The sequence below is a fragment of the Anas acuta genome, chromosome 2 (genome assembly GCF_963932015.1).
Source record: "Anas acuta chromosome 2, bAnaAcu1.1, whole genome shotgun sequence".
Taxonomy (NCBI): domain Eukaryota; kingdom Metazoa; phylum Chordata; class Aves; order Anseriformes; family Anatidae; genus Anas; species Anas acuta.
In genome coordinates this window covers 60468542-60484591 of record NC_088980.1, presented here as the reverse complement: position 1 = coordinate 60484591, position 16050 = coordinate 60468542, and the positions used below count along the sequence as shown (strand labels likewise).

At 36.5% G+C, this 16050-nt stretch overlaps 1 protein-coding gene across 5 annotated transcripts in view; it reads right to left on the bottom strand.

The window, feature by feature from the left end:
* Positions 1-398: 398 nt before the first annotated feature.
* TARP (TCR gamma alternate reading frame protein) overlaps positions 399-16050 on the bottom strand; it is a 36823-nt gene continuing 21171 nt past the window's right edge. Inside the window, exons 2-5 of one of the 5 annotated variants that reach the window (XM_068674975.1) lie at positions 11516-11568; positions 3829-4122; positions 2291-2362; positions 399-1574 (exon numbers count right to left, since the gene is read on the bottom strand). In XM_068674975.1, coding sequence (XP_068531076.1) covers positions 1441-1574; positions 2291-2362; positions 3829-4122; positions 11516-11568 — 553 coding nt within the window. In that variant the 3' untranslated portion in view covers positions 399-1440. Of the gene's footprint in view, positions 1575-2290; positions 2363-3828; positions 4123-6436; positions 6487-7393; positions 7441-11515; positions 11569-13413; positions 13467-16050 lie in introns of those variants that run through there. The other 4 variants (XM_068674973.1, XM_068674971.1, XM_068674974.1 and 1 more) reach the window with 4 other exon arrangements.

Here is a 16050-nt window from a genome sequence, read left to right as displayed (position 1 = left end):
TTTAGACTTCCAAACTTTCTTCAAATTGAAGACTGTAACACTGAAGGTCTTAAGTAGCTGCATTGGTTTCAATATGTTCTTTGTAAAATAGCTTTCTCTGTGATTGTGAGAACTGTCTGTTTTAGGTTTTCCTCTTCTTGCACTGGCAGGAGTTGTAGAAAATGGACCTGTTGTAACAGCATGATGTTTCCTCCCAGCTTAGCTGTTCAATAGCAAATATTTAATGGGTCAGCTTTTATTATTCCGTGTAAAACAGTTTTCCCATTTAATAATCTGAAAGAGCAAAAAAAGGATGGTTTTAAGGATCCTTCATTCCCTGAGGAATTCATATGAGGATGGAGAATCAAGTTTTCGAAACACCTTACTGTAGGCCATAAAACAAACATAGGTCTCAAGAATACATCTGAAGAAAAGCTTTTATTGCTCTCATCATTACAGATTCGGTACAGGCATTCATCTCCAAACTTGTGGAAATGGTTAGCCCCAAAATGAACAAGCACTTTACCCCAACGATTCTACTTCTAATTTTTCCACGGGATTGTGAAAGAGACTAATTTGCACAACTTGGAGATGAAGAGTTTGAAGTCCAACATCTGAGAATTTTTCCTCTACCGTGAAAACAGTTTCTCCACTGAAGAATCAGATTTAAGGTTTTGCTCAATCTGAAAAGGTTTCTCTAAACAAAATGATCATTGCAATCATTTTGCATCTTTAAAAATACGGCGTGCAGGTTCTCATTTTGTGTGACAGTACTGCCCTATGGCCTGGTGAATTTCTTAAATTTCTGTAGATGTGCACCTTCAAATTGCTATTTTTAATCATCTAACTCTTACAAAATACTATGCTTGCTTTTTAAAATCACGTTTAATTGATTCTCTTAAAGCACGTATCATTACAGAATATTCCGGTCCTGATTTGGTGGATACATACAAGTTGCAATAAATCATTGAATGCAAAAATGAACCTATGACCTATTTTGCATTGAACCTATGAACCTATTTTGCATTGAATGCAAAAATGAATCTATGAGTTTACAGCACTGAAATGCTCCTAATTAAGCCTTAAAAGCAATCATAAAATGCACCTCTGCTTTATATGTTTATATGCTCTAAACTTCTGCATCCAAAACCACTTTTAGTATGAGAACCTTCTTCATCTTGCAATACAAAGTTTCTATTAAAACACAAGCTATGTAGCCTTACTCCGATTGACCACCTCCCTCTCAGTTCATTACTCAGAAAAAGTGAGAAAAAACAGGCTGATAGAAAAACACTATCAGTAAACCGCAGCAAGCCCTGCACGCTAATGCCAGTAAGTTCTCTTGGGACTTTTTTTTTTTTTTTTTTTTTTTTGGTGCGTTTAGCACTGAGGGCAGGGGAGCCTATGTGAACAAGCAAAGCAAATTGAAGATGATTTTGTAAACCTTTCCAACACCAACATTTATGTTTTCTTTCCTGGGAGCTTAGCTGGAGTCCTCATTCTGTATATGAAGAAGAGTACGATGACATAGTACATGGAGCTTTTCAGAAGAAGGACTAGGTATACTAGATGTGCTGCCTTGTGCATCAAGTAATCTGTAACAAACGTAAGACAGAAAAATCTTGTTGAACATCAGTATCGTACAACCTCCTAAAATACAGGAAAAAACAAGGCCATGTGGTGTGTTTACAAGGATTGTGGTGGGCAGCATGTAAACAAATACGATGTCTGACTGTCCTGTGAGCGGGTCTGTACTGCTCGTAACTTCTAGATGGAGAGGGTTTCTGAGCACTAGACCATCTCACAATGCTGCCATGTTATTGTTGCCTGCAGTGCAAGAACATAACTCTAGCTCTTTCATCACTGGTAGCACAGCTTTTGTTTAAATTCTTTTACATCTTTTTTTTTTTTTTTTTTAACAATATTTCCTAAATCCACATTCAAGCTAAAAGAAAATTACTTTGTACCAAGTGCTGTGCAGTTGCTAGTCTGAAGGAGCGTGGAGCATCAGGTGAAGCACTCAGCATTTAACTGCACCAGATATTTAAAGCAGCGGCCCTTAATGCAGGCTAATGATCTAGTACCATAGTGCAAACAACATCTGCATCGGGCTAACAAAGCCCAAAGAACTAGAGCACCTTTTTATATCCCACAATGTGTTAATGCAGAGTAGCACAGAAGCCTTTCTAAATTGCAGACCCCAGAACTTTGGATATTTCCTGCAGACTATTTAGAAATATAATTTTCAGGAGCACACTGAGCAATATGCAACTCTCACATTTCTTTCCCCATTTTAATTAATTCTCATTACCTTTGTAAAAAACGGTGCTGTTTCCAGAATATGTGCTGCAGTACTCTTCCTGAGAAGGAGTCTCTGAAGAATCTAATGGAAAGAGTTTAAATGTCCAAATTAGGCTTTTCTTTGAGTTTAATAAACATTAACAGAGAAATGGGGAAAAGAAGAGCTAATGTAAACAGGGAAGTGTGAAGTTAGTATTAAAAAAAAGTAGGATATTCAAGATCTGTCTGAAGAGCAGGTGTTCACCAGTAGGATTCATTTTCAGAGAGAACTGAAGGCAGGAAATTTTTGTGTAGTAGTGAGTAAGTGTTTGTTGCCTTAACTAGGAGCTTTGCCTGTAACCTTTAGTGAATGTGTCCATAAGGCTGTTGGCAGCATCATTTTTATTTCCAAACTACTATTTCCAAATCGGTTTGACCACCTGATTGTCACTGAAGTAGCTAGAGTCTCTTCCCAGAACTTAGTATTAGCAGAAGCACAGAATAATTCAGATCAGAAGAGACCTCAATTATTTTATTTGTTGCTCAACACTGAAAAAAGTCTTGAAGAGAGTATGATTTGATGTTTCCTCTTTGGAATTTGCTATTTTGGCCATGGATTGTTCTGTAAAATAAAATACATGTATATTGTGCTTAAAGCAGCGATTTTGTGTTTGTTCTTGGTTATGGTACTTATATTCATTGAGACATATGCTTAAGTACATACCTCTGTCAAAATAATCTTAGTACATATTTTTGTCAGAATACATTTGGAAGGTTGAAATGTAATATTTATGGCTGTGTTCTGATGGGGTGGAGCTGTACTCATTTATAGTAAATTGAACAGAGGTAGGTACTTAAAAAAGGGTCGGTACTTAGGAAAGATTCACCTAACTAGAATAAGCATTTGTCCTAATGTTATTATCTTGATTTAAACACAGGTTTAAACAATTTATCATAGGTTGTTTCTTTTCTTTAAAATTTTACAGTCTTTTTCACAATCAGTCTTTTAAAAATTATATGCGGTCTTTTTTTTCTTACATTATTCTTAAGCTATTACCTTACTGCCACCAGACCATGAAAAAGTAATATATTTAAACATTGTTTTAAAAGCCTATCAACCTTATTTTTAACTCCTTAATTTATTATAGCTGTGATTAATGTCAGAGGGATTTATGCCTGCAAGCCCTGGATAGCAGATAGTAGCAGTCTGAACCTGCTGTTTTGAAGAAATTCTGTGTACTGTCAAGTAACTGACCTGGCTCAGTGTAGACCTTTTTGAGAAATTCTAACTAACACCTGGTGACATTAAAGAATTGCTTTTTTGCTGTTACAAAGGGACCTTCACTTGAGGAGCACAGTACAGACTGGGTTTCTTTTCCTGGGAGGGCTTTGGTAGTTTTTACTGGTGTGTTTTAAGTATTGTTGTGCCTAGGAACACAGAAGCTTTCAGCAATAAGGACATACATCATTATTTCTCTAATTGTATTCAAACGATAAAAATAAATAAATAATAAAAAAGACATAATAATATGTAGAATGAAAAATAAATAATAAAAAAGTAGTATATACCTTGAATGGAGAGTTTAAAATTCTCTTGACTTTCATGGTCATATTTGCAATAATAGTTCTTGTTCGTCGTATTCCCTGGTAAAGTTAACCAGGTGCTGACTGAGTACTTATCATTTGTAGATTTCCAGACGTCTCCTTTTATGACATTTTTTGTTACCTCCTTATTTGCTTCATCAACCCATTGAACCCGAATAACTTCTGGGTAGAAATTCTCAATAAGACAAACATACAGAAGTTGATCTTTATGCTTCGTCTGCAGGATTTCAGAGTTCTCCGGTTTAGAATTTCCTTTGTCTGGATTTGTATTTGGAGGGAAAGAAATAACAAAACAGAGGAGTATCAATAGTGTGTGACAATAAATTCTGTCAGTAGCGTGTAGCAATAAATTTTGTCTTTTATTTAGAAGTTCTACATGTTTCATTTATGTTTCATTACGTGTTTCATTTATGTTTTATTTTTATAATAAAAAAAAGCAGGAAAATTAAATCAGAAAATGGTTTGGATCTAGGGGGGCTGTCGTTGTTCCTCTAATACTAGGTTTGTGTAAATGTTTGAATTAACACAACTGAAAAAGAAGAAAAAATCACACAAAATTAAACTAAACAAAAGCAGAAGAACATGCTATATCCAAATAAGATTTCTATATGCAAATAGCGTATCTACCCGTACCAGGCTTCTCGTAGGTAATGTGCTTTGTAAAACTTGCTTAGTACAAACATAGCCGAATATATCTTAAATGAAAAGCAAGCCATTTCCACAAACTAAATGTAGCTAATCTCCATTTCACCTGTCTCTCTGGAATAAAACTTATGTTGTTAGAAGTCCAAATCAGCCCAATTTTGTCTATACAAAGAAGTCTTTTTGATATCATCAAAGTGGATAGCAAATTAAGACTGCTTTTGTTACACATGCAAACTTCTGCCATACACGTATAGGCAGACCTCATGGGTGATCATTTTTGTCTATGCTTAACTGCAAGTGAAAACTAGATGCAGTTTTCAAACTTCACTTTTGTTGTATTGAAGGTACGGCTATTTACTTTTTTAAAGGCAGTGAACAGATTTATTGTTCATCTCCTTAAACCACTCTCTCCCTCTAGATTCTTGAGTAAATCTTTGTACTGGCTTTCAACAGTGGGATACACAGTTTACAGAGTGATCTGTCTGGGTGGTACAGTTTTCACGCCCTGTGAGAAAACACATTAATATAAACTTCTACCTCTGTCAAAATGCTTCTACTTTTATTTAAATGATCTAGCTATTCTATAACAATCTTAGAGTATTTCATATTTAGTTTTTAAAAACAAAGATGATGAAAGCATAAGACTGCCTGCCCTCAAAATGATAACACATTATGGATTCCCCTCATTTTGGACAGCTGTCATTGAAATGAAAACGCAGACCGAGTTTTCTGTTGTACCCAGAAATAAACTTTCTAACAATTTTATGGCACTTTAATGTTGATTTAGGAGTTTATTGTATCTCTATTCATCAGACCTTCCAGGGATGCAAGATTAAATTATTTTTCAAAATGATTTATTTGTTCCAGAGTTGTATATATTCAGAAGACCATGATGTAGCTCTTGTTTCAGTGACATTGTGCTCTGCAAAGCTTCATGACTGTCTTAGATATTTTTTTAGATTTTCAAAGTACCCTGCATAATTTTGTGGTCTTAATTGGCTAGTTTGATATTTTATATATATGAATTTTATGTATATCTAAATAGAGAGACAGAGAGAGATACTCCCATTTCCTATTTCATTATGACCATTTTAGACACTTGTATTAATACACAATAATTTCCACCTCTAGAATAGCCACTGCCTTTCCATTTACCATAAAAAGACCGTAGGCACCTGGCTTAAATGAAACACCGAAATTATATCACAGTACTGAGGAAACACACTGCTTGAATAACTAACTGTAAAAGTGTGCATGTGAGAGTCTCGTATGCACACACAGGTAAATGGGTGACAAAGGAGGACTGAACAATTTATGTTTTGCCTCTATTCATGAATATATGTATGTTTCTGTGTGAATATATATACATACATAAATTGTAAGTATGTTTAGGAGAAAAAAGGATGAAAACATACAACTCTCTAGATTTTGATGTATTCTTAGGCTGATCTGTAAAGTTATTGAAGTCCTTCCACTCGACTTTTTTAGTTATGCTTTATTTTTGGTGTTTACTTTGTTGAACACTTCCCTAAGACAGATTTGAGTAGGTGTAGGTCTTTTAAAATAGCATATAAACAAGTATATATAACTTGCAGATGTGTCTTAAGCTAAAATCTGGCTGTTCTTGTTCTAGAGCAGCAAGTTTAAGCTGAGATTTTAATTTTCCTTGCTTGGATGATCCCACAAAATGCAGTAATCACATCGGATACTGAGAGCTCCTTGGGTCCCCTCCAAGTCATGGGGAGCCGAGAGCGCTCAGCACACAGACAGTGTTCTGGTCCTGCTGCCAGCGGCTGCAGACATTATCACTGATAACGACATCACCCAGTACAAGCCTCCCCAGGTACTTTAAAGAAATAGCTATCAAGCTTCACTCCCCAGCTTTGCCATTACAAAATGTACGAAAACAGTCTTTCAAAGTACTTACTGGAAACGATGAATTTAGTGCCTGTGCCAAAGACCAGATTGCCCACACTGCTATATTGCCTTACACAAATTGTTTAGGATTTTTTTTAGTTTGGATTTGGATTTTGTGGGAAATAAATAACAAAATAAAGAGCTGGAATATCAGTAGTGTATGGCAATAAATTCTGGATACTCAACTGCAAAATATAAATTCTTAAGAGCAGTAAAATAAATGCTGACTTATTAACAATTTTAGCTCTCAAGTTAGTTATGAATATGTAGGATGGGGATAGAAACGTCTCACGTACAAAAGGTATTTTAGGTAAGAGGATGGGTGAATTACAGCTGTTTCTGTCCTTGAAGTAAGAATAAGCTTTTGGTTGAGCTGACTGTACTTGGCATTCAAACACATTTTCTATCAAGTGTTATTTCGATGAACCCAAGCAGTAGGTATTGATTTACAAACAAAAACAGTTACAAGACTCATTTGAATAACTGGGAATAGAAAATGTGACTTTCAACATTAGTTTTAACTGTGGTATTTCATAGAGAACGAAAATTAATAAAGGCTTTTATAAGTATAGTACAGCAAATCAAACTCAACATCAAAAGACGAGAATTGCTTCAAATAGTCTAAACTCACTGTTGCTTATACAATATACAGACTCTTCTGGAGTCCCAGCGGCTGCAGACATTATCACTGATAACAACAATGCCTAGTGATGGATGATCCCACAAAATGCAGTAATCACATCGGATACTGAGAGCTCCTTGGGTCCCCTCCAAGTCATGGGGAGCTGAGAGCGCTCAGCACACAGACAGCGTTCAGGTCCTGCTGCCAGCGGCTGCAGACATTATCACTGATAACAACATCACCTAGTGCAAGCCTCCCCAGGTACTTTAAAGAAATAGCTATCGAGCTTCACTCCCTAGCTTTGCCATTACAAAATGTACGAAAACAGTCTTTCAAAGTACTTACTGGAAACGATGAGTTTAGTGCCTGTGCCAAAGACCAGATAGCCCACACTGCTATATTTCCTTACACAAACCGTTTGCGACATTTTAGCCATACTAATATTAGATTATAAGAACCAACATTTGAATAATAAGAGTCTACATATTTGGCTACAAAGCTAGAAAATGAGAGTTTATTTTCAGCTAATACTGCTACTCTCAAATAGCCTTTGTTGTTATGTACATTAAATTCCGTTTCAAACTAATCTTTGCTATCACTTGTTTAAAAAATATCAGAACAAATAAAAGTTAATTTCTGTGGCATGGATAGAAATGCCATATACCCTCTGGATATTTTTCTAAAGAAAATTAATTCTCCTTCTGGGATTGTGAGTGCTTTTGACCACATGATTTAAAAATTGTTCATTTAAATGACTGTATGATATGAAACTGAATGCACGATCTTAAGCACTCACCTTAAGACCCTTGTTTGTCTCTTTCAATCTCTCCAAAGTTCTCCTTTTTAATGAATTTTATGTATATTTCTCTGTGCACTACCATAAAGGTCTCTAAAGATCCAAAGGACCTGGAGGTTGATCAAGCATATTTTCATCACCTTTTTGCAAAATCAGTCCTTGCTTTGATGATATGGAATTTTACAGTTTGTTTCTCTAGCTCAATTTGTTCACACACAAAAGCAGGAACTTATCACACAATATTACTCAGCAATCCATGTCTAATTTCTATGTAGTATAAATATGGTTTTGAGTTACCAAATATAAAGATGAAATATTGTACATGCAGAAGATTCATGGAGGTAACTGGAAGGGGTGTTTAGATAGTCCTTTTGTATCACTGGCAGTGTTGTAATTAAGAAGGATTATGCTTGCTTATTAAATAATTTAGAGGAAAAAATGAATCTTATTACAGAAAATGGTGTGCAAGAAGAAACCTTAGACCACTGCTTAATTGAAATAATGAAAGACACTGCAGAAAATCTGAGCCAGGCAGTCCTCAACAGCCACCACTCTTCTCAAGCCTAGTTGGAGAGATGCTTACTCATTTTGGACCCAACCCTCTGCATGCTGAGCTCACTGCAGTCTGTTTAAGTGTATGTGGGATTGGGACTGTTCATCCTCAGCTCCTGGCACACTTGCCTACAGAGTACTGATGATACCACAGGTTGTCAATGCCAAAAAGACAACATCACACATGCATCTATGCATGCTGCTGAGAAGCATCAACTTTTCAGCATTACTCCCATGCACGTCTGTCTCCAGGCTTATCCGCAGGGAAAACCACATGCATCTTACAGGAAATCCTGGTTAAGGTGAAATCAAAGGCAACATTTCTGAAAGTCCAGGATTTCACCCCACAAGCTAATATTTTGTTTATTTATTTATTGTCTGCCTGCAATTAACCTGTGCTGAGGTGCATCAGAGACAGCTCAGTTCTCCTCTGCTGGAATAAACAGGCTTTTTAAGAACAAATTAATGGGGAAAGACTGTATCCTCAAACAAATTGAGATATGCAGAACTTCAGACATAGTTTAAGGTATCTGTTCACATCCACAATGTTCTTCCATATATCTCTTCTGTTCCACCTGCTCTGAGGCTAAGGGGTGATCTTCAGCCGTGTTTCTGAGTTACCCCAGCCCCTCCGCTCTGGGCTCCCTAGCCTTGCACAAGGGAACACAAGGGATATGGCACAGTGTATCCAAAAGAAGTTAGAATGTCAGAAATTCGTGGTTTATATGAAGTCCTACTGTTTACCCCGAGCTAAAGAGATGAAATTTGCTATTGCAAATTCCATATCACTTTTTTGTCGTTGCTATTATACTTTCAATATAGCATATCACATAATCTCTCCTCTAGATTGTCTTGAAAGAAAGGGATAGTGAATTTGTCTTCCTGCCCACGAAATCCTTGACATTTTTGCTAAAGTCTTTAGCAAGTGTATGTAGTAATGGTAATCCTGAAAAGAGACTTCGGCTCTGCAGTTTTCTTTGAATGGCGACATTTTCCCTTATTTATTTAACACTCTGTCCTTTCCCCATAATACTGGTTTGGACTTTAAAGTCTGAGGGATTTTGGTTCAGTATTTATTGTCTTTCTCCATAAAATAAAATAAAATAAAATAAAATAAAATAAAATAAAATAAAATAAAATAAAATAAAATAAAATAAAATAAAATAAAATAAAATAAAATAAAATAAAATAAAATAAAATAAAAGCTTACAAATGCATGCATTAGTTTTCACCTTGTTGAGTTAAAATCACTTTAGTCCAACTTAGATGATATATTAGATCCAACTTAGATTATATATAAATAAGTGTAAGTATAAACTACCTCTAAGCAAGAAATATTTTATAATATATGGTTGCAAAATATAATTGTAGCTTTTTGAACTAGTGAACTTCAGTGCATTTGATGAAATCGAGGTAGATACCTCAGTAATATTTAGAGGTTAACATAAAGTATTTCTGCTGTAATTTCTGCTGTGAATTTATTTACTAGAAATATTAGTAGATTGTTCTCCATGTTACTTTAGAAAAAGTTGGCAGTATGCTTGTGAGGTGCCAGAGAGCCACAGCTGCAGATGTAGCAGAAGAGGAGAGACAGGGAGAACATCCCCATGCTGAGTAGGGTAGCTACTCCACTTGCGTCCTTGAGGGAAAAATTGATTTGGATTTTGGGTCACTCTGCTGTTCAGTCTTGGCTTCCCTTGTCTAAATTCTCTGAAAAGACACTTACACAAAAAATCCTTCATTGAGTGTTGACATTGGATTAATATTCACATTCTGTTGGAAGCTTTTAGAAACTAATCTATTCCTCCAAATGCAAACATCAAACCCATCTCTCAAATCCCAGCCCTTCTTTTAGTTGCATTAATCGTAAGTCTACAGCAACTCTGTGTGATCACAGCTAATCATAAGAGAGCAAAAAGAACAAAATCAAGTTAATTACATGTTGTTGAGACTTTGGCTCTTGATACATATGGCTCTTTCAATGGAAAAAGACTCTGCTCAAGCTCAAACTGTGATGATTTAATTGCATGAAGATCCTGTCTTGGTCTTCTCCATTTCTTTTCATTATTGAGCTAATGTTAGGTACTCATCACTGAAAAGACAGTTTGTGATGAATTGCCTGTTCATAAGCACAAAGTAAATCCATCCCCTTTTACTCTGATTAACAATCAGCTAAGAGCTTTGGCTCTTGTAGAAAAAATAGAGTCCTGCAGGATTAGATAAATGCTTGAAAATAAATTATTTTAAAATATAGATACTAAATAAATGATTACTACCTGCTTAACAAGGTAAGGACTTTCACTTAAAACAACACATTTGTTCTGACGTGGGCATTTCTATTAAATTGTAGTTTTGATTCAATTAGTCTTTCTGATAGGAATCATCAAAAACAGTCTTTGCTTGGCACGCTAATATAAGTTGCATTTAATCAGGCTTACAATATTTGGTAGTGATAGTTCCTCTGCCTTCTGTTTCTGTAGTAGTCTACCTCAGGGTTACAGCATTTAAAATACCATTTAATGGGAAAAAGAAGATTTTTATCCTCAACTTACCATTCAAATACATGTCTCTGCAGGAGAGACAAAAAACACATCACTTCTTCATGTATGTTTTAGTAAACAAAAAGAAGTTTATTTCTACTGCCAAAGTGCTGTGTACGTGACAGAAATAATTAGGCACATATTATTTCACTTCTACTAGTCTAACTAAAAAAGCAATGGCCATTGCAAATTGCTCTTTGAATTTGTATTGAGAAGAGGATTTAATTTTTTTTTTTTTCTTTAATGTTTAATTCACAGCTGCTTGATTCCATGCTTAATCCTTCAGTAGCTGAAAGAAAGAATGAGGGCTCTGGAAACTACTCCAGGCCATTTTCCACCAAATTTCTAAGGAGGAATACGATCATAAGTGACACAAACTAGCTCCTCAGTATATTTGTGATCCTAGACTACTGCATTACAAATCAACAGGGTTCAAGGTCAGAATGAAAAGCTTAAAAACCCAGGCAGGGATGGCACTGACCAAGGCTCTAAGCAAGCAGAGTGTCCTCTGGGACACTAATGCTGAATCTGTATGACCACACCAAGCTTCTACATTTTATTTTAAAGAAAGTGACTTACCTGACACGATGAGCTTTGTACCGGTGCCAAACACTTTGTAGTAATAACCAGACACAGTGCATAAAGTCTTTGCAATAACATTACAGATCTGTTACTCTTTATATAGTAGAATCAAAGAATGTCTGAAGTTTGAAAGGACCTCTGGAGGTCATCTGGCCTGACTCCCTTGTCAGGCCAGGTAGGATACCTGTGCAAGGATACCTCGTGCAGGTTTTCCAGGACCATGTCCAGGCAGCTTTTGGAGATCTCCAAGAGGGAGACTCCACAAACTCTCCGGTCAACCTGTGCCAGTGCTCCTTCACCCTCACAGCAGAAAAGTGTTTTATGATGTTTAGAGGGAACCTCCTGTGTTTCAGTTGGTGCCTATTGCCTCTTGTCCTGGCACTGGACACCACTGAAGAGACCGTGGCTCTGTCCACTTTGCACCTTCCCTTCATTTATTTCTAGACAATGATTGAATCCCCCTGAGCTTCCTCTTCTCTGTGCTGAACAGTCCCAGCTCTCTCAGCTGCTGTGTGTATGAGAGATGTTCCAATCCCTTAATCATCTTTATGGCCCTATGTTGGACCCTGTCTAGTATGTTCATGTCTCTCTAGTGCTGTGGAGCCCAGAGCTGGACTCAGCACTCCAGGTGGGGCCTCCCCAGAGCCAAGGAAAGGGAAAGGATCACCTCCCTCAGCTGCTGGCAGCACTTTGCCTCATGCAGCTCAAGGTACTGACAGCCATCTTGGCAGCAAGGACACATGGCAATACGTGGGTAAATACAATTTTTTAAAGACAAACAGATTTGCTGCTAATCAACTTTTAGGTCATGGAAAAGGGGCAGCAACTTAAACTTTACCAAAAAGAAAATAAAAAAGTGTGTGGAGCTTTTGAGGACAGGTATGTTTTTAAATGGGCAGGCTTCATCTCAACTAAAATTAGTTTTCTGAAAGTTTAGGTGGACAGTACTAAGCACCTTGGTTCCATATCTGCTCTATGGAGAGAGGCAGCACCAGCAGAAGATGTATTAGTTCTATTAACTAAGTAAAATGCTCCTTTAAAGCTCCATAAAATCAGTCCTAGAATTAGCGAATGTTATGATGAGATCTTTGCAGCACAAAATTCCTGATCGAAGTTTTTGTTGTACAAATATTAAGCAAAACCCTGACTAGATTGAAATCAACATCAAAATTCCCACTAACTAGAAACCCCCATTATCAGATGGACAAAATTAGGCAAACTGCTTTCATCCCAGGTGCTAAGTATCAAAGCGGCCAAAATTTACTTGATGCAGGATAATTTGATTAAGTATGCCAATATTTTGGGAGGGAAGGAAAGTGTCTCCACAGGTAGGCATTCTTAATAATAATAATCATAACTGATAGCAAGAGGTTTCTGCAAAAAGTATTAAGAAAGAGTATCCTTTCAATTATGCATATCTTCAGACAGTTCTGGACATACTTGAGATAACTCCTGTCATTTGGTATGGTCAGACATAATCCCAAAAGAAAGCTTCTTGCTCTTCAAGTAATTTGCATAACCCCAAATTGACATTTTCTTTCAGAATGAGTTAGAAATATCACAGAAGTTGAGTATGCATCATTAAAGACAAAAATATCTTTTAGTTCTCTGAATGCTATATTTACCATATTTAAATTCATATTTAAGAAGAAAATAATAAGAGGGTTAGTTATACATCTACACTTCAATAATTGCTTCATTTTCCCAATTTCATACATAAATAAAAAAATGATGTTGTGTTCTGCATCTGGAAATGCTCTTTATGGGGAAAATTCTGCAAAGCATTCAGTAGGGTTAAAACTAGCAGAAGCTAAGAAACCAGAGCACAGCTTACAAACAATATCTAACTATTGAAATGCATTTCAGAAAAAGTAAGTTTTATGTTTCACACTTACCTGAAACAATAAGCTTAGTTCCAGTTCCAAATATTTTAACATCAGCATCCCACAGTCTGATACTACTTAGCAATATCTACTGCACTTCTTTTTTCTTTCACATGCTACAGAAAATGTCTTTCAAATTTAGAGGTTGGTAGTATCTTGCCCAGTGTAATATCTTAATTTTTAACATGGACTGGAGTGGAATATTTAGAAGTGCTATTATTTTTTTGTGATGAGTAAAAAGTCTGGGTTTTAAAATACACCATTTTCTGAGAAGAAAGCTGTGTCATGCTTATAACTACCTATATCTATCCTTTTAGCTCTGCGATTTCTCTAATAAAGATCTGCTGCTTCTAGTCTGCTACCTTTTCTATAAAGTAACCTCTTTTTGCTGCTTTAAGAAGAAATGTGATTATATTATCATTCCTAAAGGAAATAAAAAATAATTACTAGTTATTTGTTGGTTTAGATAGATAGGTATTTTTTATTTCCTAGAAGCGTTCTATCCTGAAAATTACTTGCTGTGTGAAAATACCTTGGATTAGTTTTCATCATATTCTTACTTTGAAGCCCATATTTTACATGCCCATATTCTAAACCCATATTCTAAACAAAACTTACTGACATTTAAGATGTGTTTTACTAAATCTGTGCTTCTTGAAAGTAGTTACACTGTTCTCTTTTGGCAAAAACACCCGACTCTACACAGGCATAATTTAATTGCAATCTGTAGTAAAATGTGCAAGTTTCCTCTGCCTTTTACAGTTTGACTCATTTATACTAACCTTGGTAGTCTCATGTATTAACTGAGCAGCATACTGTAGGCACTGTTATATGCTTTATACTGCTAGTGGCATTCATACAATAGATTGCACAGCTTTAACACAATTAACAGCAGTATGAATACAAAAGGAAGCCGGTTACTTTCAGTAGAGCCAGGAACTAGAAATTTACTAAATTCCAGGCAACTTCCCTTCCCAATGAATTTAGGCTGAGCCACCTCTATCAATAAGCAAGTTTTTGCATTTCTGTCTTGCTGTACTGAGAGTAGTTCTTAAACTTTCACACGGTTCATTTTTCTGTCCCAGAACAGCATGAGGAATGAACCCAACCCAATATTTCGACTTTTAGCCCCTCACCTCATTATTCCATTCTTCCATCCTTAATAAGTGTTCAGTAACTGATGTGGAGGTGATTTCTCTGTTTTATGAACAGTTGAGTTCAGTTTATGAACAGAGGTTGATATATTTATTGCCCATCAACCCACCCAACCTGAGCCCCATGCACCGGTCACATAAAAAAATGTGATCTATCAGGCAGAAATTAATTTCCCTACACCCTTACATTCGTAGTTATCAACCTGAGAACCCAAGTGACTTTGTGAAAATCAGATCAATGTTAATACTTACCGGAGATAATTAGCTTAGTTCCTGTACCGAAGTATTTAATCCATGTGGTCCACACTATGTTTTGACTTTGCAATAAGCTAAAGTACTCTCCTGATGTGCAATTGCTGAATAAAAACAACTTTTTTTTCCTTTTTTCTTTTTTTTTTTCTTTCCCAATCTGCACCTGGGAGACTGCTTGAAGGATGGCCAGGCATTGGCTGGTGGATGGATGTCAGGAATTTCAGACTTGTGCCTAGTTTTCTGCTGATATCTAATTACCTGCAGAGCAAATCTCTTTCTAAAAGTGTTCCAAGTAGGCTAGCCAACTCTTCCATTTAATGCTTAAGAATTAGGTGAAGTTTTCCTCTTCAATTTTAGATCAAGTAAGCCCACAGTGTTGTTTGTATTAAACAACCAAACACGTATCTTCAGGTCATGATCCTACTCATTTCCACAGGTATACCCCACCTCTCATCTGGCATTAAGTACAATCAGGTAGTACTAGGATGCATTTCAGTTTTATCTGTCTTAATAAAACTCAGCAGAAGGAAATAAGGGAGAGCCAGCTCTGTAAACCACTCTGCAGTCCAGTGTGAAGGTGTCCATATGCTGCACCTTGCATTTTCTCTTCCCAGTATGCGGTTGTTATTCGTCCATCTCCTGGAGTCACTCCAGACTCTGAAATATCAGTTCACTGATACCTTTTCATTTACTAACTGGAGAGAGAAGGGGGCTTTCCCTTTGCACACTGGGTTCTTACAAAACATCCCAAGATAACATCTGAGAAAGCCCTGGTACTGTCAATCAAACCACCCACGTTTCATTTGCCATTTACAAGAAACTGAATTTGAGTACGTCTTGTGTGCCATACTGACTACAAAACAACATTAAGAAATTACTGCCTGCACCTACAGAGGTCACTTGGTTTAATCAGATGTAGCACAAAACAGCTGTCTAGGCTAAATTCTCCTGGGCAGGAACATAGAATAGGCTGCCCGGGGAAGTGTTGGAGTTGTCATCCTTAGAGGTATTTAAGAGATGTATAGATGTGGTACTTAAGGACATGTTTTAATGGTGGACTTGGCAGTGTTAGGTGGATGGTTGAAACTGATGATCTTATGGGTCTTTTTGAACCTAAATAATTCTGTTATTCTATGTTTGTATTTGCAACCACAAAGCAATGGCAAGAGTGACACAGGTAGAGAAAGGAGCTGCTGGTGCATCCCCTGGGTGGGCTGTGTCTACAACACTGAGTATCTGTGAG